Source organism: Carlito syrichta, unplaced genomic scaffold, assembly GCF_000164805.1.
Source record: "Carlito syrichta isolate Samal-C Ts95f unplaced genomic scaffold, Tarsius_syrichta-2.0.1 Scaffold301846, whole genome shotgun sequence".
Taxonomy (NCBI): Eukaryota; Metazoa; Chordata; class Mammalia; order Primates; family Tarsiidae; genus Carlito; species Carlito syrichta.
In genome coordinates, this window is record NW_007245942.1 from 110,970 (window position 1) to 136,308 (window position 25,339).

The 25,339-nt window shown below is 40.2% G+C and overlaps 1 protein-coding gene across 6 annotated transcripts in view; it reads left to right on the forward strand.

Annotated features, from left to right (window-relative positions):
- The window catches only part of PDS5B (PDS5 cohesin associated factor B), a 126,631-nt gene that overhangs the window by 63,594 nt on the left and 37,698 nt on the right, over nt 1-25,339 (forward strand). For all 6 annotated transcript variants that reach the window (XM_008055400.2, XM_008055396.2, XM_008055399.2 and 3 more), the window contains exons 20-21: nt 15,950-16,073; nt 18,545-18,703. In XM_008055400.2, the coding sequence (XP_008053591.1) occupies nt 15,950-16,073; nt 18,545-18,703 (283 nt within the window). The remainder of the gene's footprint in view (nt 1-15,949; nt 16,074-18,544; nt 18,704-25,339) is intronic.

Consider the following 25,339-nt stretch of genomic DNA (forward strand, 5'->3'; position numbering starts at 1 on the left):
TACACAAATACCATTATGTTACCTGCGATACAGGTTTGTAACCTGCGATACAGGTTTGTAACCTAGGAGCCATAGGCCATACCGTATAGCCTAGGTATTAGTAGGCAGTGCCATCTAGGTTTGTATAAGTACACTCTGTGATGTTCTCACAACAATGAAATTGCCAGCTATGCTTTTCTGAGAACATATCCCTGTCCTTAAGCAATGGGTGACTGCAATAGAAATAAGTCAGTACAGATGTTTGAAGTATGAAAGAGCAAAAAAAAACCATGCATTCGTAATGCAGAGATAAGAATTGCTAGAAGCATCTACCATCCCTAGGACTGGTGGAACAACTGGGAAGAAGTGGTAGTAAAAGGTGGAGGAACCCCGTGGCATGACCAGGCTGTTGCTGGGGGCAGTGGAGCTACTGCTCAGAATGCCTAAGGAGGCTTTAGTGACTCTTACTGGAAGAAATTAACAGGAAGCCAACTATTAAAGGATTCTGAGGAGTGTAGTTTGCAAGTTTACAGCTTCAAGATCTCAGAGCCAATTATGAAAGGGTAGGTTTTGGGGCAGGAAGGCTCACACCTGTAGTCCCAGCACTTTGGGAAGCTAAGGTAGGAGAATTGTTTGAGCCCAGGAATTGAGGATCAGCCTGAGCCAACATAGAGAGACTTCATCTCTACAAAAAATAAAAACATAATTAGCTGGGCATGGAGGTGTCCTAGCTACTCAGGAGGCTGAACCAGAAGAATCGCCTGAGCCCATGGGATCGAGGCTGCAGTGAGCTGTGATCGTGCCACTGCACTCTAAGCCTGGTAACAGAGTGAGACTCTGATGTTAAAAAAGGAGAAAGGATAGGTTTAAAACTAGAACAGGTATGTACTTGATATTGTTGCATTTTTAAAAAATCTACTTGCTGGGGGACACACCTCATCAACAAGGGTACCAGCATAATGAACTTTTGTTTACCTAACTTCAATTGTACTCCACATATTTAAAATTAAAATTTAAAAATATCGAAAAGCTCGTTAGTATGAGGTTCGATAAAAGGATAGTGCCTAGTGATGTTTGACTAAGGAAGTTCTATACACATTCTTGGGTGAAAAAAATGATTCTAAATAATATATATTTTGTATCCTCATTTATTTAATAATATGTGTATGTATAATAATATGTCTGGAGAAATTTTAAAAGAATATTCACCAAAATGTTGACTATTATTTCAGGATAGTGGGATTTAAAATTTTTCTTTCGAATTTTAATATATTCTAAAATTAAGTATTTTAACGTATATTTATTTAAATACATTTAAGACATTTTTGATTTAATGTATTTTTTCAATTTTAATGTATTTTTCATTTTTTACATGTGTATTATTATCAGGGGAAAAAATTTGAATTTGAAGGACCAAAATCAATTTAGTGAGGGAATTATTTTTAATAGGAAAAGCAGTCAGAAAAGATGGTTGCTTCATTTACTTTTTACCAGCTCAGTACTTTAGAATTTTTGAAATGGTTTTTTCCTGTCTGTGTTCATTGTTTTGGTTTATTTGTTTTCTGCTAAAATAACTGAGTATATAAAACACTGGATGAGCTTAAAGTTTCACAAAACTGTCTTTAAAAATCTCAGCTAAAGTAACCACCAAAAACGAATTTTTCATTTCAAAAAGAAACCACTAACTGTAGACTAAAAAGTTAGCAATTTAGTGAGACTAATTTTTTTCCACATTTCATTATTGAAATTTTCAAACATACAGAAGTAGAAAGAATACTGAAACAAATCCCTATGTTTTCACCAACTAGCTTTAACAATGAATAAACTTATAGCCAATTTTCTTTCATCTGTGCTTTCACCAACTCCCTCTTGTGTTCCCCTTATAGTGGAAAGCAAATCCCAGACTTTTCATTTCATTTGTACAGCTTTGTCACAAACTTAGTTAACACTAATTACCTAATGCTAACAATAACCATTTACTTTTCTCAAAAAATACGGCAATTTTTGGAAAAGTAGTGTGTTTGTTCTATTCAGGATGCAAGTAAGGTTTATACATTGGGATTGGTTGGTGTGTCTTTCATAGGCTTTCCCTCCAACTCTCACTCTCTCCTTGGAGTATGTTTGATGAAGAAACCAGGTCTTTTCTCTTAAAAGAGTTTTTCCATAGACTGATTTGGCTAATTGTATCCTTGAGGCATAATTTAATAGGTTCCTTTATTTTCTACAAAGTGATGGTTGAATCTAGAGGCCTGATTGGTTTCTGGTTCATCCTTTTTGTCGTTACAGGATTATTTTATAAAATTGGTGTACTCTTTTGTCAGGCGACACATACTCTCTGGCTGGCTCTCTTTTTATGTTTGTAGCTATTGATATTAGTAATCAGTGGTGATATTCTTTCATTCTTTCTTCACTTGTTAGCTGAATACTTTTGTAAAAAGGAACTTTTTGTGTATTTTTTGGTTCTCCGGTATTATATTTGGTTAGGAAAGGCAGGATAAATGCTTGATTCTTTTTTATTTAACAGTGTTCAAAATTAAGGGTAGGTTTATTGTTGTCTTCCAAAGGTGACCAATTTGAGTGTTGTTTTTGAAAAAATTAATCAAATGAATAAACTCATGGATTTACATATATTTGTGCTTCAGTTAGTTACAGTGATCACATGCACTGATGCCCAGATAATCCCACCTCTAACCCAGAGATTAACTCAGGTTGGTCCCCGAGTCTTTTGGAACAACCCCAGTAATCTGTGTAATTTCTTTGCTGTTTGGTATAACAGGATGTCCCAGGCCCGTCTTGTACATGTCCTGACCGGATCTGGTATTGACCATTTCTCTGAGGAGCTCTGGTTTCTTTTAATGGAAATGGTATTAAGAAATTGGAATGGGAGTCTTCTGGTTGTTAAGTGCCAATGTGTAAGGCCATGGCTCTTAGACAATTCAGTAGACATAGCTAAAAAAAAAAAAAAAAACTTTTTTGAATGATAAAATGCATGTGTGTCTATACTGATTTTCCCAGTTCAAATTCAGGATTACAGTGTTTTTACTGAACCTTTTCAATTTTACATTTGTGTCTCTTTTTTCCTCATGCTGAGATAACACTATCATATTACATAATAACCTAACCCAATTGCTTTATTTTATAGTACATTCATAACAGTCTCAGAATAGCAATAGCACTGCCAATTTGATTCCTTAAAATAGCTGTTTATTTACTTGTTTAGATAGTTCTCTTTTATTGATATCACATTAGAGATCTGCAGTCAAATTCACATATTTTAAAGTTATTTATAATAAACTGTCTTTGGGTAGTTATGCTATCAAGTGGGTACATACTCATTCGTTTGTTTCATGTTAATTTTTTAGAGGTTGCTTTTTTAAAATTTAGTTTCATTTTTTAATTATATGAAATATTCAGTGGTTATAAAAACATCTAAAATAAAGTACATTCCAGGAAGTCTAGCTTCTGTCTCTCAGCTCTTTATCTGGTTCCCTTTTTCCCCATAGATAAACTGAAAAAAAAAAAAAAAGTCACTTCATGCACATACTTGTCTGTATATTTAGTATATTTCTATATTCTCTTTGATAAAATATGCTGTACTCCACCTTTTTTCTCTGTAACTGTATATACTGGCAATTATTGTGTATTTAAATATAGAAGGATCTCCATTTATTTTGTGGATATCTGTAATTCATTTAACCAGTTCCTTATTTATGGACATTTGAACTGTTTCCACTATTACAGTCTTACAGTGAATAGCCTTATATATGTGATTTTTTGTGTGTGTGTTTTTGACATTGTATCTTTGGGAATGAGTCTTAAGAAGAAGAGTAAATGCATATTTAATTTTGCTAGGTATTGCTGCGTTTCCATCCATAGTGGTTATACCATTTTGCATGCTCACTAGTAGTGTATGAGAGTGCCTGATTCCCTACAGCCTTGCCAACAGTGTTGTTATGAAATGTGTCTCTTTTAATCCTGATCGTGTGTATTCTGCAGTCTTGTCTGAGACTAGCATAACTGTTTGTGCTTTCTTTTGAAGTAGTTTTTATAAGTCGTATCTTTTTTTCTTTCATTACTTTTAATCTTCCTGGTATCTAATTTTTAAAGTAGGTTTCTTGTAAATATTCTAGTTAGGTCTTTTTGTGGTTTTGTTACTTTGTTTTTGTTGTTTGGAATCCATTTTGACAAACTGTCTTTCTATTGGAATGTTTAGAACATTTACATTTAATGTAATTGTTGACATGGTTGGCTTAAATCTACCATCTTGATATGTTTCATCTTTTCTATGTTCCTCTTTCCCTCTATTTCTCCTTTCCTGGGATTAATCAAGTATTAGGATCTTATTTTTATCTTCACTGTTGGTTTATTTACATTCAAATAGAATTAGATTACTTAATGTATATTGTAAAAGCCTTGCAACAAAATACTTCCATGCCCTTTTCCTCCAGTCTTTTATGTTTGTCATATATTTTGTTTCTATATACATTATAAACTCTACAGTATATTTTTAGTATTTTTGCTGTAGACCATTTATTGTATCTCAGATTGAGTGACAGATTTCTTTTATACAGATAATTACCATTTCTGTTACTCTTCATTTTTTGGATGGCTATCCATATTTTCATCTGGCATCATTTTTCTTCTTGAAGAACTCTAATATTTCTTAAAGTGTAGTTTTGCTTACAATGAATTATCTCAGCTTTTTTAGTCTGAAAAAGTCTGTACTTTCTCCACATTCCTAAAAGGTGTTTTTGCTTGGAATAGAATTCTACGTTGATGGTTTTTTTTTTTTTTTTTTTTTTTTTGAGTTGGAGTCTCACTCTGTCACCCAGACTAGAGTGGAGTGGCGACTCTCGGCCACCGCAACCTTGACCTGCTGGGCTCCGGCAATCCTTCCACCTCAGTCTTCCAAGCAGCTGGAACTACAGACGCGTGCTACCACACCCAGCTAATTTTTTTTAAATTTATTGTAGAGATGAGGTCTCACCAAGTTGCCCAGGTGGGTCTCGAACCCGCGGGCTCAGGCAGTTCACTTACCTCGGCCTCCCAAAGCGCGGGATTACAGGCTGAGCCACCGAGCCCAGCGATGGTTCTTTTCATTTAGTATTTAAATCATTCCATTATCTTCTGGATTGCATAGTTTCTGATGGAAAGTGTTCTGTTAATCCTTTTTCCTCTTTCTCTATGTATGCCTTTTATACAGACTGTTTTTAAGATTTTCTATTTATGGTTTTTGCCAAATGACTATTGATATGCCTGAAAGGGCTTGCTTTCCCTTCTTTTATGCTTGAAGTTTATTGAAATTCTTGGATCTAGGAATTTATTTCCATCATATTTGGACAAATTTTGGCTATTATTGCTACAGATGCTTTCTTCTGTTTTTCTTACCTGCCTTATTTTCTGGGACTCCAATTATAGGTATTTTTGATTACTTGATAGTGTCTTATAGGTCATAGATGCTGTGGGGTTTTTTTCCCACTCTTTTTTCTCTGTGTATTTTGATAGTTTCTATTGCTCTGTCTCTAAATTTACTGATCTTTTCTTCTGCAATATAGAATCTACTTTTAATCTCATCAGTGTATTTTACATTTCTGTTGTATTTTTTTATTTAGTAATGTCCTTTGGGTTTTAAAACTATCTTTTATTTCTAACCCTATGTTCACATTTTTCTCTGTCTTTTGAGCCTGTGGAGCTTACTTTTTAAAAAAGTCTATAGCAGCTATTTTAATATCTTTACTAATTCTTTCTCTTGTGCCATTTGTTGGTCTGTTTCTATTGATTAATTTTTTTCCTGCTTATAAATTATAAGGTCTTTCCAGTGTGACTGGTAAGAACAAGTTGAAAGATGGTGGCACACAGTGAGACTCAGTACCCGTTAAGGCCAAGAGATTTAATGAGTCGAATGCGGTGGGCTACAGGACCTGAGGGTCAGGCTGTAGCCCCGAGGCAAGGGCGTGTCGGCCTTTATAGGGGCTTAGGTTGACCTGTCAGTCGTTTATAGGTCGGCTGGCAGAGCTTCATTTATGTTGGTGGATTTTTTGCAGGCGTGGGAAAGGGTGCAGAGGAAGAACCCGGAAGACACCGTTTCAGCCGCCATTTTAGTTTACCAGGACACCATTTTGGTGGGGGGCCGGGTTTAGGCCCCTTTCCAGGAAAGGGAGGGGATGTGGCTTTACTTGTGGCTGGCGGTGGCCCTTCATTTCCACCTCTTTGGTTATACGGGAGAGGGGCAGCGTTTGTCTGTCTGGCTACTTCTTGCTGACAATGGGCATCGGTGGGTGAGGTGGGTGAAAGGACAAGCCATATGAGACCCTACAAGTAGGCACCAAAAGAAAAAATTTCATTTGAGTGGAAGTCCTGGAAGGTGCCTTGTAAGTGGAAAATGGCAAGCTGGGCCGGCCAGTCGTCGAGTGAACACAGGAAAGGGAGGAGCCAACTGTCACGAAGAAGGTGGTCAAGAAATGCTGAGAATCTGATTGGTAGGTAGTAGGGGGTAAACTTGAAGGTGGGCATGTCTGAAATGAGAAGACAAGGTTAGAGGTTTGTAGAGTTGGGACAGTCAAGACTTGGATCTTCGGTGGGCAGGAGGTCATAATTCTGTAGGAGAAGTTGATTAATGTTTTGATTAGAGATTTTTAAAAGTTGTGACTGGAGAAACTTGATAATACAAGGGAGAAAGGAGCACAGGCCGAAAATGAGAATGGCACATGTGACGATGGGCAAAAGCCAGGTGAGTAGGGAGCTTTGTAACAGGCTACCAACTTGTGAAGATTTTGCCCTTTGGAGTTGTGAGGAGAGGTGGTGTAGTTTATTAATGCTTTGTTCAATGATTCCTGATTCGTTAATGTAGTAACAGCACTCCTCTTGGAGGAAAAGACAAGTGCCTCCCTTTTCGGCTGTTAGAAGATCTAGAGCCCAATGATTTTGGAGGGCTACTTGTGCTATGCTTGTTATCTGTCTTTGTAATGATTGGAGAGAATCGGAGGTGGTGTCTAAACTAACTGGATTTTGTTTTGTAAGTCTTCCATGGCCCATAGTGAGTAGCTGAGAGCCCCTCCTGATAGACCTATGGAGGTGACTGCGGAAGCCAAGGACAATCCTACGATGACTGGAAGGAAGACAGCCCTCTTGTGTCGGTGATCGGGAGTTAAGAGGGCCTGGAGGTCGGCATTGGAGTAGAGAGAGAGCTGTGGGATTAGTGTACCAAGTATACAGGGGAGATGAGATTGGAGACCTGGGAGAGGAGGCTGCCATGGCACCATAAGAAGAAGCCAGGCGGGAGGAAGTGTCCGTTTGTCGAGTTTATGGTGGTTGAACAGAGAGGGCTATTTGAATGGAGTGGGGATGCTGTGTGGACCAATACAGAAGTAAGAGGAGTTGGATGCAACTTCCCAAAGTGGAACGTAAGATTTGGTGATGGCCTCTCCTGTGGAAGACAGGTTGAGGGTACTATTACTGTTAGGTGAGGCAGGAAGTGGAATGGCAGCCAGCAGAGGTCGTTGTCATGAGGCACAAAGAAAACACTGAGGAGGGAAGAGACGGGAAGGACTGATTTAAGAAGCGGAGGGTGTGGCCTCGTATGGTAAGCCAAGAAGGGAGGTGCTGGGAGGGTTATAGGTAGAGGTGGTCTTCTGAGGAAGGGGGCAAAGGGTCTACCACTGCCAGGAGCTGTTGTTCCTGGGTTTTTATGTGCTCCACCACTGATACCGTGATGGAAGGGGTAAGGTGGAGCGAGAGATGGATAGGTGCCCGGAGGGGTGGGCGTACCAATCTTTTGGGTAGACAGCCATGTATATGCGGTCTTTCCAGAGGTTAGCGGTTGGGTCAGGGATGTCAAAAGTGAAGTGAGAAAAGCGGCCTCCATGCCCAGAATGTCCACCTATGTAGTGGTGAACAAGGAAGCTCGGTCCCCCCAGGCTTTCCTGCTGATGGATTCGTCGGCATAGTGAATCCTGCATGACCAATAGGGACAGCCATTGTATTTGTCCGGCCACCATCTACAATAGTCGTGAGTTTGGTCTTCCAGTAAGCATAGAAAGGGCCGATGAGCGTCTGCCAAGCTTATTGAGGACTTTAAGCTGAGGGAAATAGGTTTTGAGCAATTGTTTATAGGGCATGTTTGCGTGTCCAAGTCCTTGACTATATCTATCCCATTGGCCTTGTAAAGTTCGCGGATGGTAAACCGATAATGGAGGACAGACAGAGTAGTGGGCTTGGTTTGAAAGACGACAGCAAGGAGGAAGGTGATAATCATGTTGGGTCCTGTTGATAGTGAGCAGAAGAGGGGATTGAGTAACTCGCACCAAGGAGCAGCACTTGTGTGCAGCAATGTGAAAGTAGGAGGAAAAGAAAGAGCAGAAGGAAAGGCAGTATTATTATTAAAGGAAGGACGAAATTGACGACCATCTGGCGGAGGGTAGTTGTTGAATGCAGGCGGCAACCTTCACGTCTTGTGATTATGTGGAATTTTCTTGGATGACAGGCAGGGAGGGGGAGCGAGCGACATGGGATACTTGGAGTTTGAGAGGCTGGCCTGGAATTGTGGAACAAGAAAAGGTCGGCGACTCTGTGGAGGAAGGGGTAAAGGGAGGCAGTTTAGTTGGTTTGAGACAAGAAACGTGAATCCAGGGACTGAGCTGTCCTTTGGTTATGAGTAGCCTGCCTGCTGTGGGGGTGGAGAGGACTATTTGGAAGGGTCCTTGCCATTTTGGTTGTAAGCGAGTTTTGGTTTCTGGGTCCGAGAGGAAAACCCATTGTCCCGGGGTGAGAGGCTTTGGATCATGTGTTTCTGTGGGAGCGGGCAAAAGGAGATCTTGATATTGCCAGATGTTGAAACGGATGAAGGACAGGAGTGTGTAGGTTATATGAAGGGGGATGTGAGGTGGAGAGGTTGGAATGCCAGGAATAAGTGCAGGTCTTCTATATAGGACCTCGAAGGGTGAAAGCTGAGTGGGTTTTTTGGGGAGGACGCGAACGCGGAAGAGAGCTAGGGGAAGGAGGGACACCCAGTCCTGATGGAGTTTGAGAGAGAGTTTAGTGAGGATATCTTTTAGTGTGTGGTTAGTTCGTTCAACCTTTCCTGATGATTGTGGGTGGTAGGTAATGTGAAAGTGCCATTTGATGTTGAGGGCCGCCATTAGAGATTGCACAACTTGTGAGGTGAATTCAGGCCTGTTATCTGACTGAAGAGAGAGGGGGACCCCAAACCGAGGGATGATGTGGTTGGCTAACATAGATCCCACTGTAGCAGCCTGCTTATTTGAGGTGGGGTAGGCCTCGACCCATCCGGAGAAGGTATCAACCAGGACCAGAAGGTATTTGATGTTACGGACGGGCGGCATGACGGTGAAATCCACTTGCCAGTCTGACCCAGGGAGCTCTCCCCTAGCCTGGTGAGTGAGGAACGTTCCGGGCTTTAAGGGGGTACTAAGATTTGTTCGGTGGCAAGTAGAGCATTGAGAGGAAAGGGTGTGTATGAGTTTTGTATGTTTAGGAGTAAGGTGGAAGAAGGTTTTAAGAAATAAAGTGAGAGCCGCTGGGTTTGGGTGGAAAATTGAGTGTAGATAGGGTATAAGGTCAGATAGTTGTGGAACTTCACATGTGTGTTCGGCTGGTGGGGCGGAGGCATTGACAAGTATGGTAGGAAGGGGTTTTAGAGCCACTTGTTTCCTTGGGTGATAAAAGATGAATCTACCTGGTGGGCTTTATAGTGTGAGATGCCTATGGCCTTGGGGAGCATGGAGGCTTAAAGAAGGTCGGAAATGAGCCTAGCATTTACGATGGCTGATCCTTTGGTGGTTAATAACCCCCGTTCCTGCCAGATGGCTGATTGTGAAACTAGAATGTGAAAGACATGTCTGGAGTCGGTGTAAAGTGACAGAGAGTGTCCGGCCGCCAGTTGGAATGCTCGAATGTCTGCTGTGAGTTCTGCCTGTTGGCTGGTGGTGTGGGGCAGGAGAGGATTAGCCTCGATGACATCAGTGACAGAGGTGATGGCGTATCCTGCTACCTGAGACCCCTCATGTATATACGGGCTTCCATCTGTGAACCATACATAGGAGGACTCGGATAAAGGTCCTTCCTGAATATGTACTGGACAAGTAAGTAGGGACTCGAGGACTTCGACGCATTTATAGCTTGGGGTGTCTACAGGAGAGGAGGGGAGTAATGTGGCTGGGTGAAGGGGTGCACAAATGTGGAAGGAGATAGAGGGATCTTGGACAAAGAAAACCAGAAGGAATAGGACCCGACCAGGAGGGAGTGTTTTGAAGCCCTTATATCCTAGGAGGTGATGTAGATGGTGGGGAGAAGTAACGGTGATAGGTGCTCCAAACGTGAGTTTTTTTGATTTGCACACGAGTAAATGGGCGGCCGACAGGGCCCACAGCTATGGGGCCCATCCCTGAACCGTGTGGTCAAGCTGTTTTGAGAGATAGGCTACAGGAGCAAACGTTTGTCCACTGAATTGGCCTAGAACTCCTAAGGCTGTGCCCTTATTTTCGTGGACGTATAGGGTAAAAGGTCGGTGGACATCGGGTAGCCATAGGGCAGGGGCCTGGAGGAGAGCCTGTTGGAGGGCGGTAAAGGCTGTCTAACGGCTGAGAGGGAGAGTAATGGTTCCTTAGAGTCACCTTTAGCCAGGTCATAGAGTGGCTTGGAGAGAGGGGTGAAATTGGAGATCCAGGCTTGGAAGTAGCCCGCCAATCCCAGGAACGACTGGATTTCTTCCTTTGTTTTGGGCGCCAGGAGGGACTGAATAACAGCCTTGTGGCTGGTTGTTATGGCCTTTTGCTGGTGTGAAATGGCTACACCAAGGTAGGTGACTTGTGTTTTGGATAGCTGAGCTTTGTGGGGGGAAACTCGGTATCCCCTTTGTGCTAGAAAGTTAAGGAGTAAGACAGTGTCTGTGTGGGAGTCAGTTATAGAGGGGCTGCATAAGAGAAGGTCATCTACATACTGGATGAGAGCGGATTTGGGGAGTGACAGAAGTTTGAGGTCGGCCGCTAGAGCCTGGCCGAACAGGTGGGGACTGTCCTGAAATCCCTGTGGGAGGACCATCCATGTGAGCTGTTGAGAGTGACGGGAAGTAGGGTCGGTCCAAGTAAGCGCGAAAATGTCCTGGGAGTCAGCTGCCAAGGGAATGGTGAAGAATGCATCTTTAAGGTCTATAACTGAAAAGTGAGTTGCCGTCGGAGGAATGGTAGACAGGATGGTATAAGGGTTGGGAACCAGTGGGTGAATGGGGAGAAAGGCTGCATTTATTAGTCGAAGTTCTTGGACTAGCTGATAGGTTCCGTTGGGCTTTTTTACGGCCAAGATAGGAGTATTGTATGGTGAGTTGGTGGGCCTTAAGTATCCCTTGCGCAGTAGGGTATTTATGACAGGCTGCAGACCTAGCAGACTGGCCCTGAGGAGAGGGTATTGTGGCTGACTGGCGTGAGTGGATGGGTCCTTTAACTGGATGTGAACAGGCGGGCACTGGGCCAGTGAAGGGGTGTGGATGTTCCAGACTAGTGGGTTAACCACCTAGGCGAGCGAGGGAGGGAGCGAGGCAGGTTGTGGGGAGGGGGGCCTGGGCTAGAGGCCAAAAGGAGGAGTAAGGAAGTTGTTGGTAATGGGTTGGTGAGGGCAGCACTGGAGTTGAAGGTGATGGATGCCTGAAACTTAGCCAAGATGTCCCTCCCCATAAGGGGTATAGGGCATTGAGGCATGACCAGGAAGGAGTGGGTAAATGGGACACTGGAAAATAGGCACGTTAGTGTAGGAATTGTGCGTGGGATGAAGGTTTGACCCCCTACCCCAACTACCGGGGACCGGGATAGTGAGGTTGGTCCCCAGAACTCCCACAGGACAGAAAGGGTGGCTCAGAGTCTAGCAGGAGAGGATGGGACATCTGTCAACCGTAATTCTGACCATAGGCTCCCAAGCATTTGAGATATGCGTCAGGTGGGGAAACCCAGGGCCCCGTCATTCCAAAGCGGCCACGCCCAGTAGGTCCAGGGTGGAGTTGGGGGCTGACCCTGCTCCTCTCTGGGGGCTGGGGCAGTCCACCCCCCAATGTCCTGGAAGATTGCATTTGGGGCAAGATTTTGATGGAGGTTTAGGGTTAGGGCAGGCTTGCGCCCAATGTCCCTCCTTGCCGCATTTGAAACAGGGCCCTGGAGGGTCGCGTTTGTTCTGGACACTTCCTCTACCACTGCGAGGGCCGGTGTCTGTCCCACGAAGAGCCTCAACCAGCATTTGGTATTTTTGCCACTTAGCCTTTTCGTTCCGGTTGTGGTATACCTTGAAGGCGGCAGCCAAAACCTCATTTTGGGGTGTAAGGGGCCCTTGGTCTAGCTTTTTAATTTAGCTTTAATGTCAGGGTAGCTTTGGGAGAAGAAGTAAGTCATAAGGAGTTGATGGCCATCTGGGGTTTCTGGGTCTAAATTAGTAAATTGTTGGAGGACCTTGGTAAGGCGATCAAGGAAGGAAGAAGAGTTTTCGTTTTTGTCTTGGACCACTTCCTGGAGTTTTTCAAAATTAACAACCTTCTGTGCTGCCCACCTCAACCCGGAAACGAGACAGGTAGAGAACTGATCTCTGGCACTGAGGCCATTGGGGGAGTTATAGTCCCAGCTAGCGTCCTGGTCTGGGATTGCCAGTACCCTGAGGGGGTGTGCTGGGGAGGTCCGATGGACCTCATCTGCATGTGCTCTAGCCTGTTCCCACACTCTTCTGCGCTCTTCGGGGAGTAGGGTGTTGGAGAGAACCATGTAGATGTAGTGAAAGGTGAGGCTATAGGCTTGAAGGAGCTATTGGAATTTCTTGATATAAGTGGTTGGGTTAGTTGTGAAGGACCCAAGGCATTTTTCTACCTGGGACAGGTCTGAGATAGAGAATGGGACGTGAACTCGAACAATGCCTTCAGCGCCTGCCACCTCGTGGAGAGGAGCGAGGGTGGCTGGGGCTGTCTTGGAGCGAGCGGGTAACAGGAGGACTCCACAGGGTGGCAGGAACTGGAGGAAGGGGTGGGTAAAGATCAGGGACGGCGGGGGCAGACAGGAGAGGAGCCTGCGGGGGTGGATGGGTTGTCGATAGGGAGGAGGTTCATCTGCTGGGTTGAAGTCAGAGACAAAGGAAGGAGGTGGCGGCGTAAGCGGGATGTAGGAGGGAGGTGGCGGCGTTAGCGGAAGAGAGAGACCCTTTGCAGCCACAAGGAGGTGAACTGGTTTACATCAGAGGCAGAGACGAGGGTGCTCCCAGAGTAGAGAGAAAGACTTGGACATAGGGAATCTCTGCCCACTTTTTTGAATGCTCGCAGAAGTTAGAGAGGTCCCATATAATGTTGGGGTTTAGGGACCCGTCAGGGGGCCACTTATCTTGGTTGTCTAAGCGATAGGTGGGCCAGTCTTGGGTACTGAAGCGGATTAGACGATTGGGTTTAATGTCGGGAGTGAGAGAGGGTGGAGAGGTTGTCTAAGAGACATTCGAGGGGAGAGTCAGCCGGCAAGGATGACGAGTTTCCCATTTTAACAGCTGGGGCTGAGCAGGGTGTTCCCTGGACAGCCGGCTGTCAGGATATGAGGAGGTTGCAATAAAGCCTGTCATCACAGGACATTATTACAACCCGCAACTCTCCTGGAGAATCGAAGAGGTTAAGGATAACCTGGTACCAGGATTTTTGATGGCAGGAGGGAGTAGACTCGAAATTCCTGACGACCAAGGGAGGGGAAAACTGGTAGGGTTCTGCTGTGGCCTTAAAGACCTAGGCGGGGTGTGCCCCCCCCTTGCCCGGGACCGAAGGGACTGCCGGACGATCAATGGTTAGTTTCCTCTGGTTATCCCTGGCAAGGTTTTAGGTTTTCTGTTTAGGGAACACTTACGAATACGAGGGCCAGTGATGAATGCAGTGCTGGCATTCAAGAAAGTGGGCGAAGGCCTTAAGGGGTGAGTCCCGCTGGCGCCGGAACGGGGTCTTGCCTTAGAGCGAGAGGAACCCGATCTGAGTCACGGCACCAATGAAAGGCGGTGGCGCACAGTGAGACTCGGCACCGTTAAGGCCAAGAGATTTAATGAGTCAAACACGGTGGGCTACAGGACCTGAGGGTCAGGCTGTAGCCCTGAGCGCGTTGACCTTTATAGGGGCTTAGGGTGACCTGTCAGTCATTTATAGGTTGGCTGGCAGAGCTTCATTTAGTTTGGTGGATTTTTTGCGGACGTGGGAAAGGGTGCAGAGGAAAAACCCAGAAGGTACCGTTTCAGTCGCCATTTTAGTTTGCCAGGTCACCATTTTGGTGGGGGGCCGGGTTTAGGCCCCTTTCCAGGAAAGGGAGGGGATGTGGCTGTCGGTGGCCCTTCATAAGTTATTACCAGCCCTGTGTGTATTGAGAGAATGTTTTGTTCTACTGAAAAGTCCTCTTCCTGGTCTCAGATATTTTTTCTTTTTCTTTTTTTTCCCCCTTTAACACAAGGATCCTTATTCAGCTAAAGTCTCGGGGATACCCCTCTGTGGATCACCAGAACTTGTGCTGTCTCTTTCTCTTTGTAACTTCCTCCTCTAGAAATTGAGGCTGCCTTGGCCTCCCTAACTCCCATCTCTGTCTCCCTCAATTTGGGTTCTATTTGGGCTACTTTTACTGCAGCCTGGAAATTAGTTCTGAGCAGCAAGCTTGGTCGGAGATAAAAGCTTTCCTAGTTCCCATCTTTTAGGGATTCCAGTGCTGTGCTGTTGTCTAGTGTCTGCAGCGATTAATATTGTTGTCTCTTCTGGGTGTTTAAGGCAAGAGAGTAAATCCAGTCACAGTTATACCATCATAATCAGAAGTCTTTTTGTTACAGTTTTGGTTTTTTTTTTAATGAGTAAAGATAAACATTTTTATCAAAGGTTTTAGGATATTTATGTATCTTCTTTTAAAGAGTTTTCACCCTTTTTAAGTGCAACCCATTTTTCTGTGGTAATGCTGTCTTTTCATACTCTCTTTGTTCACATCTTAAGGATATTTGTATTTTTATTATACTTTGCTGATGGTATTTTTTGTGAGAGTCTACTCTTATATGAGGAAGCACTGTACCTCTAAATACTTAGTACTAGACCTCTGAGTTGGTATTGACAATGAGGAAGATATAGAAGTTACTTTTTCTGTGAGATGTTTGAATAATAGTTGAGCTAGGAACTCCTGCTTTATACATTATTCATTGTAAGTTTCTGAATGATAGATGCATGTAGAATGGTTATGATATATGAATGTTTTTCCAGGTGGCTACATAATTCACTACTTCCCTCTGTCAGAACTCTGCTCAAAGTGTTACCTTATCAGAGGGTCTTTTGTTTGCATTTGTAACACTGTTACACCTCCCTTACTATTTCCTATCCCTATCCTTCTTTGAGTTTTTTAATTCTCTATAGTAGCTGTTACAGTTTAATATGGCATATATTTTATTAATGTGTATGCTATCATTTTTCGTGTTCCTAAAATGCTAGTAGCATAAAGGCAAGAATTTGGAACCTTTTAATAGTGCCTGGCATAATATTGCTCAGTAAACATTGGTTAATTTTATTCTCTTTTTTACAGTAGCTTGCTCTGGCATAAAGTGAGAGGTGAATTGGAAGAGGCAGAGAAAGGAGAAAAAAGGGATAGTTTAGGTTTCATCATACGAGTTAGGTGGCAGAAGCATAGCTGGAATGATAGCAGTGGGAATAAAAGAGCTTGATGGAAGTGACATTGAAAGGAGTAGAGGCTCACTAACCATGGATGTGTACATGTTATTGTTGAATAAAAATAAATAAATAAAAAGTAAAAAAATGAAATACTTGTATTTGGTTACATTTTTAATACAGATTTTTATAGAGCAAAAAAAATGACTGAGTAGATCTTGGTGACTTTTTTTCCCTCATAAAACACTACTTAAAAATACAAACATTAATGTATCTAGCAGGTGTCATGTTGGTTTTTCTGATTTACTTTTTTCTTGCTTTTTCTTTTTTTAGAGCTTTGCTTCCTGTTTTACATCACAAATCTAAAAAAGGACCTCCCCGTCAAGCCAAATATGCCATTCATTGTATCCATGCAATATTTTCTAGTAAAGAGACTCAGTTTGCACAGATATTTGAGGTAATGAGAAAAAGTTTGTTTGTTTTATATTTCTTAGTTAAAAACAAATGATGATTATATGAAATGTTCACATTTGGTGATGCATAATTTTGTAGTATATTTTAGAATTCCATAAAAGCAACATTGATAAGTGGTCAAAATCCAGAAGTGTCTTAGTATTCAGATGTTTAATGCCAACTCAAATACAGAAATTAAGCATTATAACAATGCTTTTATAAATCTGTATTTGGAGACTTTCTTTAAGCAGGTAATGACACATAAAATCATAGTTACAGATAGTAGATAACAGATGATTATTCAGTCAAGTTACAGGTTTAAAAAATTTGAATTGTTTGTGATTTTACTGAAGTATAGGGTTTTGTAAATCAGTACTAGTGGTGATATAAGGTAAACATGTATTTTCATCGCTGACCTAATTTTGTATTAGATGTAAAGTTTTTTTAATATTATTGACTCTACATTTTATCCAGGCATTAATTTTATTGCTATCTATTGTAATTAGGAGCTAACTCTAGTATTGTCATTGCAAATAAAAGCTAAGCAGGAAATCTATAAAGTCCTAATTTATGATTTTAGTTTAGAAGCCTTGGGTGAAGTCAAAACAATTTGGAAATTATGCTGCAGCTACTTACCTTAAATACTTTGACTTATCTTTGTTTTAGAAACTTTTATGCTAATTTTGTCATATTTTCATGTATTATGTTAAAGACTTGAAGGAAAATGGAAATTTTTTAAATCTTTCAAACACTATCTTTGCTGTAGATAGCAAATAATTTACTTATTTTTGTGTATTTGAGGTCAGGTGTTTTCTGCAGTCTATTTTTTGTATATGAGAATGTTTTCAATAAATTTATGCTGATTTATAGGAAACTTTTTTCTTGATAAATCTCCTTTTTGTTCCTTTCTATTATGATAATGAGAATAATATTGATATAACTTGCATCTGTAGGGTACTTTTATTTTCATTTTGATACTATATAAATCTGCTATTTTCTCTCTAAAAGAACCTTACCTGTAGTCTTCCTGTTATAACATTTAAGGTTGGCAGGCTTTCTTACAAGAGGTTTCACCGAGGTATCTGGCCTTTTTGAGGTTGCCACTAATCTGACCATTTATTTTGGCCATTAATTTTGGTTTTTTTAGAAATGATTTTATTATTGTAGAAAATTATCAAACTTATTGTTATAATAAACTAACTGAAAAACTATACTATCATGTTTTTGTTTATAATGTGAACAACAAGCTGGCACTTAGATGTGTAATGGAAGAACTAAGGGAAGTCATTGGGGTAACATTTATGAGTAAATGAAACCTCATATTGCCCTTATATGCTGCCCTTAACAGTTTTGTATTGCTTTTTGAGCCTAGAATTCTTGCAATGTGGGAGACTAGAATGCTAGTTTTTCATAGAATGTGGCATTAAAATTTCTAATAGAAAATATATTCACTTATTCAAAATTAAAAGGATGCAAAAATAATATACAGTGAAAAATCCCCCCATTGCTGTATCCCAACCACTGGGTTCCCTTTCCCAGAGGTGCAACTGTTATTACCAGTTTTTAAATGTACTTTTCCAGAGATAGTTTATTCATATATAAGTATACACATACCCACACATTTTGTTTCCCCTTTTGCCAATGATAGAATATTTTAGTACATCCTTTTGATTTTCCTATTTAACAAAACATTTTGGTTATCATTCTATATGGGTATATGTATGAAGAGTGTCTTCAATTCTGTCAAGGCAAAACTTATAGTAATGGTTGCATTTTTATTTGTTATAGTATGTAATAGTTGATGCTGTAATAAAGATCCCCAAAATTCAAGTGACTAAACAGAATAAATGAAAACTTACTTCTTGCTCCCAAAAGTCCAGTTGGGTGTTTGAATGACCTCCTAATCAGTGGCCTGTGGACATAGACTGTTTCTGATTAGTGACTTCTCTTTAAATCCCACTGGATTCTTGGCATTAAGCTCAGCTAGTGAGTAAAGAGAGAGCCTGTGGAGAAGACACGGCTCATACCTGCCTCAGGGCAGGCGTACTTCACTTTGACTCCCACTGCCTTGGCCGAAACTCATTCTACATCCTCACCTAATTGCAAAGGAGGCTGCAAGTGGAGTCATACTTATGCCCAGGAAATAGAAACAAAGTGAATATCGGCGAGCCCTAGCAGTCTCTTAACATTCTCATGTACATGGTTGGTCATAAACTGCATGCTTCATAATATGATTCTCTATGCTGAAATGTTTCTTTACCAACCTCTAAAGTGAGTTGGGCAAAACTGAAAATGTTTGAACCTGGTGTCTTCTAGTTGTAGTTAACCTGTAGAAGTCTAAATGTAAGCTTGAGTGACTACTTACGCTATGTACATTTATTGAAACTTGAAATTTTTGAAATTTGAAGATAAAATATGTGAACCATTTTTTTGCATATGTATAGCATTGAATATATTTTCCTCCCCTATTTTCAGCCTCTGCATAAGAGCCTAGATCCAAGCAACCTGGAACATCTCATAACACCATTGGTTACTATTGGTCATATTGCTCTTCTTGCACCCGATCAGTTTGCTGCTCCTTTGAAGTCTTTGGTAGCTACTTTCATTGTGAAAGATCTTCTCATGAATGATCGAGTAAGTTCTATTTTTGGATATGTGTTCTTCATTATGTTATCTTGTAAAATTTTATCTAATAAAGAAAAAGTGAAATAAATGATAGTAACATGTCCATTTTGCTGCATTTATTTTAATTTTTTCTTTTTTTTACACACATGTATGCTTAAAATTTATGCCATATCTCCATTATAAGTAAAACAATATGGAAATATCTCTTTAGTTGAGCATAGGTATTTTACCTCAAATACATTCCTTGATAACTATAAAATATCACCTGAATCTGTTTCAGCTTTACAGGGGTTTAATTTTTGAAATTGTGCAGATTGGCAAACCAGTTCACAGCATGGTTGTCATGACTATAGTTGTTTCTTTCCCTATATTCAATAGAGAATGAAAAGAGCCTTGAGAGAAAAGTAATGATTTTGTTTGACTCTAGTTTGTGTGTGTTTGGAATGGGGCATGTTTGAGCCCAGGAGAGTTGACTTCCTTATACTCACATGGAGTTTTATGCATACATGTGTATAGGCATATATTTATATACACAGAGAGAGAGAGAGAGAGACAGAGACAGAGATAGAGACCCCCCCACCCTCGCCAGACCTAACCCTCAGTTTTGTGTCTACTATGCCCTTAGCACTGTACTGTGTTCTCTGAAGAGTTAAAAGAAATAAGAGAGAAAGTTTCTCCTCCAAAAAGTGTAATATAAATAGTAATATTTGGGTTAATTTGCCACCTAAAATTTTTAATTTTTACTTTGTTCTATCAGTTATATGTTCATTTTTCTCTTATTTTTGACCAAATATATTTATTTCATTTTTTTCTCTTACTGGCCTGTTTTGAGTTTTGCTGTTCTTTTCTTGGCTGCCTTAGAAACTCCAGCATGCACTCTTGACTATTAAAGGCCAATGTCAATTAGTCTGTTTTGAGCTTTCAGTACATTGCAAGGAACCTTAGAATCCTTTAGTTCTCTTTTTTCTCTGATGCTTTTTTCTTTGTGCCCCTGTTCACAAAGGACTATTACTATTGTTATTTTATAGTAAATATTTATATTTTCAAGTATATGTTCTCTTTTTGTCATTTATTTCTATGTGATGATTTTCTTTCTACAGAAAGAACTATGTTACTATTTATTTTATTGTGCATTCCTGCTAATGAATTTTCTTAGTTTTTGTTTGTTTGAAAATGTCTATTATTTGCTTTCAGTTTCTAAGGAATATTTTCTCTGGGTTTAGAATTCTAGACTGGTACATTTTCTTCCATCAGTGATTTTAATATATTGATCTATTATCTTACATTTTATTATCTTTTTTCTTGGAGTCTGCTGACAGTCTTGTTTCTCTGAAGGTTTTCTGTCTTTTTGCTGTGAATGCTGTCAGCCTGATCTATTATATTGGTCTCTAGTTTTGCTGTGGTGTGTTTGGTTGTGCCTTCCTTCATGTTTACCCTTCTTAGGGCTTGTATAATAGTTCTTTTTGAATATATGGCTTATTGTCTATAAATTTTGAATATTTTTCAGATATTATCTCTTTAGATACTACTTCTGTTTCATATTCTCTTTCTTCTCTTGCTGCAGTTCTATTTACACACTTTAAACGTATGTTTTTTTTTTTTCTGTGACCTAGCTATCTGACACTTTGTTTTTTTCTGCCAGTCTCTTTATGCTTCAGTTTTTGTTTTTTTCTGACCTGTCTTTGGGTTCACGCTCTTCAGTTTTGTCTAATCTTATGTTAAGCTTATGCTTACACTTATATATAATACACATATAAATATTTCAATTCTGTAATTGTCTTACTGTTTTTAAACATAGCTCTTTGTTCCCTACCAGAATTCACTTGTCATTTAGTCCTCCAACATTTTAATTATGTTCAGGTTCGTATCTGCTAGGCTTGTTATTTGCATCTCTTGTGATCCTTTTTCTCCTGTCTGCTTTTTTCTCTCAATTTTGGTCATGTCTTGTCTTGCATATGTGTTGATTTTGATTGAGTGGTAGACATTTTGTATGAGGAGTTGACCCGCCTGGGCAACTTGGCAAGACCTCATCTCTACAATAAATCAAAATGAACCGGGTGTGGTAGCGCGCACCTTTAGTTCCAGCTACTTGGAAGGCTGAGGTGAAAGGATCGCTGGAGCCCAGCAGGTCGAGGCTGCAGTGGCCGGGAGCGGCCACTGCACTCCAGTCTGGGTGACAGAGTGAGACTCCAACTCAAAAAAAAAAAAAGATAATTTGAGACTCTGGATGAGTTTATATTTTTCCAGAGAGAGGATTTACTTTTACTTCTGGCAGGCAGTTAAGTATTGTCAGATCACCTCCATCCAATTGGAATCTTGGCTTGTTTTTCACAGGATTATTCTTTTTCTGGTCACCTCTGTGTTTGGAGTGTAGTTGTCTGGAATCTATCTGAAAGTCTAGTATATTTAGCAAAGCCTCTGCTCCTTATTGGGCCCAGAATTCCAAATCTTGTTCTTCCAGCTCTGTGACAGTGATGAACGCTTTGCTCAACTTCCCCTTCCTTCACTTTCAGAATCAGTCATCATCTGTGTGAGAAGCTGATCTGAATGCCAGTCTCAAATCTTCTGACTTACCTCCTCTTTTGAGACTTTGCCCACAAATTCTCACTGCTTTGGCAGTCTGTTCCCTTTGATCTGACTTTTAAAAAATATTTTGCCCAGCTTTTCCATTTGCTTCAGTGAGAAAATTGGTTCAAAACAACCTAGTCAGATCTCATCTGAAAGAGAACTCCTTACCACTTTTAATCCATTAATTTTTCTTGTTTTATGTTATATTTCATGTGTATAAAGAAATATATGTAACATTTGTATATCTTATATTTTAAAATACAATGATTACCTGCAAACTGTTAGTTCTTGGTTTTATTACTGTTCAATTCTTTTTTTCTTTTTCCTTCCTTCCCTAGATACTCACTCTCTGAATTTCAGGTTATTTCCTAACAATGAGAGCAACAAATTTTACTACCTCTTTGTTTAGTTTTGCTTGTTCTTGAGGTTTATAAGAATTACATTATCCCATATAATATAATGAGTGACATCCTTTTATCACTCCCCATCTTTTCTGAGAATAATCATTGTTAAAGCTACCTGTGGTTCATTCATTCCTTACTCAGTATTAATCCATTGTAAATATCTAATTATTTATTTATTCTTTTAGTAGATTTTGGAATGTTTCCATTTCTTTTTTCTTTTGAACAGTGCTGCTATGAATGTTTTTATAGAAACCTCCTGCTACATATGAGCAAGAATTTCTCTGTTTTATTCCTGAGTGAAACTGATGAATCACAGCATATATACATATGTAACTTTTCATTTTACTGTCAAACTGTTTTTCAAAGTGGTTGTTAAAACTTATTTTCCAGTAGGGGGATTGTGGAGTCGTATGGGAGTTCGATTTTTAGACCTTTTAGGAATCACCACACTGATTTCCACAGAGGTTGTACTAGTATACTCTCCCACCGACAGTGTAGAAGTGTTCTCTTTTCACCACATCCTCTAAAGCATCTGTTGTTTTTTGAGTTATTGATGATGGCCATCATGAATAGAGTTAGGTGGTATCTCAGTATGGTTTTAATTTGCATTTCTTTGATGACTGGGAGGCTGAACATTTTTTTTAATATATCAGTTGGCTGCTTATATGTCTTCTTTAAGAAGGGTCTATTCATATTTTTTGCCCACTTTGTGATGGGGCTGTTGGTTTTTTTCTTTTCAGCACATTTGAATTCGTTATAGATCCTAGATGTTCGGCCTATGTCAGATATACAGTTGACAGATATTTTTTCCCAGTATGTGGCCTGTCTCCCCTCTGTCTCGATGGTTTCTTCGGCTTTGCAGAAGCTTGTCAGTTTGATGAGGTCCCACTTGTCTCTCTTATCTCTTATGGCATGGGCACTTGGGGTTTTGATCAGGAATTAGTTGCTAGTTCCTATTTTCATAAGGTTGTCTCCTACATTTTCTAAGGTTCTTATAGTTGGAGGTTTTACCTTTAGGTCTTTGATTCATTTAGAGTTGACCTCCCATATGACCCCACAATCCCCCTACTCGGAATATACCTGGAGAAACTCAAATCATTCTATAAAAAAGATACCCACATGCATATTTTCTGCAGTATTATTCGAAATAGCAAAAACATGGAACCAACTGTGCTGCCCATCAAAAGAAGACTGGATTTAAAAAATGTGGTACATATACACAACGGAATATTATGCAGCCATAAAGAAGGACAAAATTATGAACTTCACAGCAACTTGGATGGACTTAGAGTCTATAATACTGAATGATCTATCACAGAAACAAAGAACCAAGTATCACATGTTCTCACTCATAAGCAGACCTTGAACAACTCACATAATACTATAAAAAAAGGGATTGGCAGTAGTGGGAAACTGCCAGAGTGGGGAGCACACCTTATCAACAAGGGTACCTGCATAACGAACATTTGTATACCTAACCCTGAGTTGTACCTCACATCTTTAAAATAAATAAATTTTTTAAAACCCCTTATTTTCCAGGCTGGGCATGGTGACTCAAGCCTGTGATTCCAGAACTTTGGGAGGCAGAGTCTAAAAGATTGCCTGAGCCCAGGGATTAGAGACCAGCCTGGGTAACTTGGCGAGATCTCATCTCTGCAGTAAATTAAAAAAAAAAATCAGCAAGCCATGGTGGTGCACACCTATAGTTCCAGCTACTTGGAAGACTGTGGTGGAAAGATCACCTGAGCCCAATGTGTCCCTGCAGCTTTTGTGAATACAGTACTTCTGAGTTAGCATCAATCTCTGCTGTGTCCTTTGTGTACCCTCTATCTCATCTCTACAATAAATCAAAAAATTTGCTGGGTGTAGTGGCATGTGTCTGTCGTTCCAGCTACTTGGAAGGCTAGGGAGGAAAGATCACCTGAGCCCAGCAGGTTGAGGCTGTGGTGGTCGTGAGTGTGCCACTACACTCCAGCCTGGGCAACAAAGTGAGACTCCAATGTTAAAAAAAAATCATACCTATATCTATGTATACATTAAGAGTTAAAACAAATCAATTCCAGATGGATTAAATTTTTTGTGTGTAAAAAAAACCTTCGAACTTTTACAAGAACATATGGGAAACTATTTTTATGATATTAGAGTAGGGAAGAATTTCTTAAACAAGATGTAAAAAGTATTAACTGCAAGAAAGGAATGACAAATATTATTACATTAAAAGTAGTAGCTTTTGTTCAAAGGACACAATTAAGGAATAAAAATACACAACATAAATGAGGTTTTATATGTTTTATGGAGATACTGAGACATGTACCTGATAAAAGATTAATGTCTATGAAAATTATGGGAAAAAGACAACCCAGAGAAGACACAGGAAAGGTGGCAGCATGAGTGGTGACTAGATAGACAAACTTAACTAGTAGCCAGGGAAATGCAAATTAAGACTATCTACCAGATGGGCAAAAATTAAGAAATCTGACAATAATATTATATAATGCTGGTGGGAAAATAAGGTTTTTGTTTGTTTGTTTGCTTGAGTCGAAGTCTCACTGTTTCCCAGGCTGGAGTGCCGTGGCATGCTCACGGCCACTGCAGCCTTGACCTGCTGGGCTCAGGTGATCCTTCCACCTCAGCTTTCCAAATAGCTGGAACTACAAGCATGTACCACCACGTACAGCTAATTTCTTGACTTATTGTAGAGACAAGGTCTAGCCGAGTTGCCCAGGTTGGTCTCAAACCCCTGGGCTCCAGCAGTCCTCTCGCCTCAGCCTCCCAGAGTGCTGGGATTATAGGTGTGAGCTACCGCATGCAGCTGATGTTTTTCTACTAATGATGCAGATGTTCATAAATTGCATATCTTATTGGTAACATAAGATTAAAAAGATGTACATCAATATCCCATTTAAATCCATATCTCCTTTAATGCTTTCATCTTAATGGGTGTATTTTCCTATCCCATAATTTTCAGATTTTCTATATCATTGATTTTTGTTGTGGTTTTATTCTTTTTAAACTTATCTGTGGTAATTTGTAATTGTCTCAGATAGTTTTTTCATGAAATTTTTTGTTTTCATTTTTCATTATGTACTAATTTATACTGATTTAATTTTCATGTGTGAATTAAATATTTTCGTGTAGTATATCTTTGAGTAATTTTTTTAAAATGGATTGTAATTTGGAAAATTTCTGTCTTGATTTCTAGTGTTCACTCTTCAATATTGTTTTTTGAATACTGGAATTCTGTGACTCAAGTCATGTGACTGCAGAAAATCCAGACCATCTTTTTTTGTGTGTGTGTGTCATGTAGTCTTGTAGCTGAGAACTCTGAAGTTGATTTGATTCTTGCTCCCATTTGGGGTCTTTTTGAAATCCTTAGTTCAGAAATTAATCAAGATGTGCCTAATGTGATCTTTTTCATTATTTCCACACTATACGTTGAAGTCATGTCCTTTCTGAAGAATTGCATCTTGAGCTATTTGCAAATCTTCAGCTCTGTGTGTTGGTTGGGGAAGTTTGCCTTTCTGGGTGTTGGGGCTGCCTGTTGTGTTGCCAGAAGGTTACCCGAGATGATACTCAATTCTTGTTTCTTGACCTGGTGATAAAAATGGGATCTCAAGTGTTCCAAGAGTGGGTTCAACTCTTACTACTTTATTGTCTTGGCTGCTACCATAAA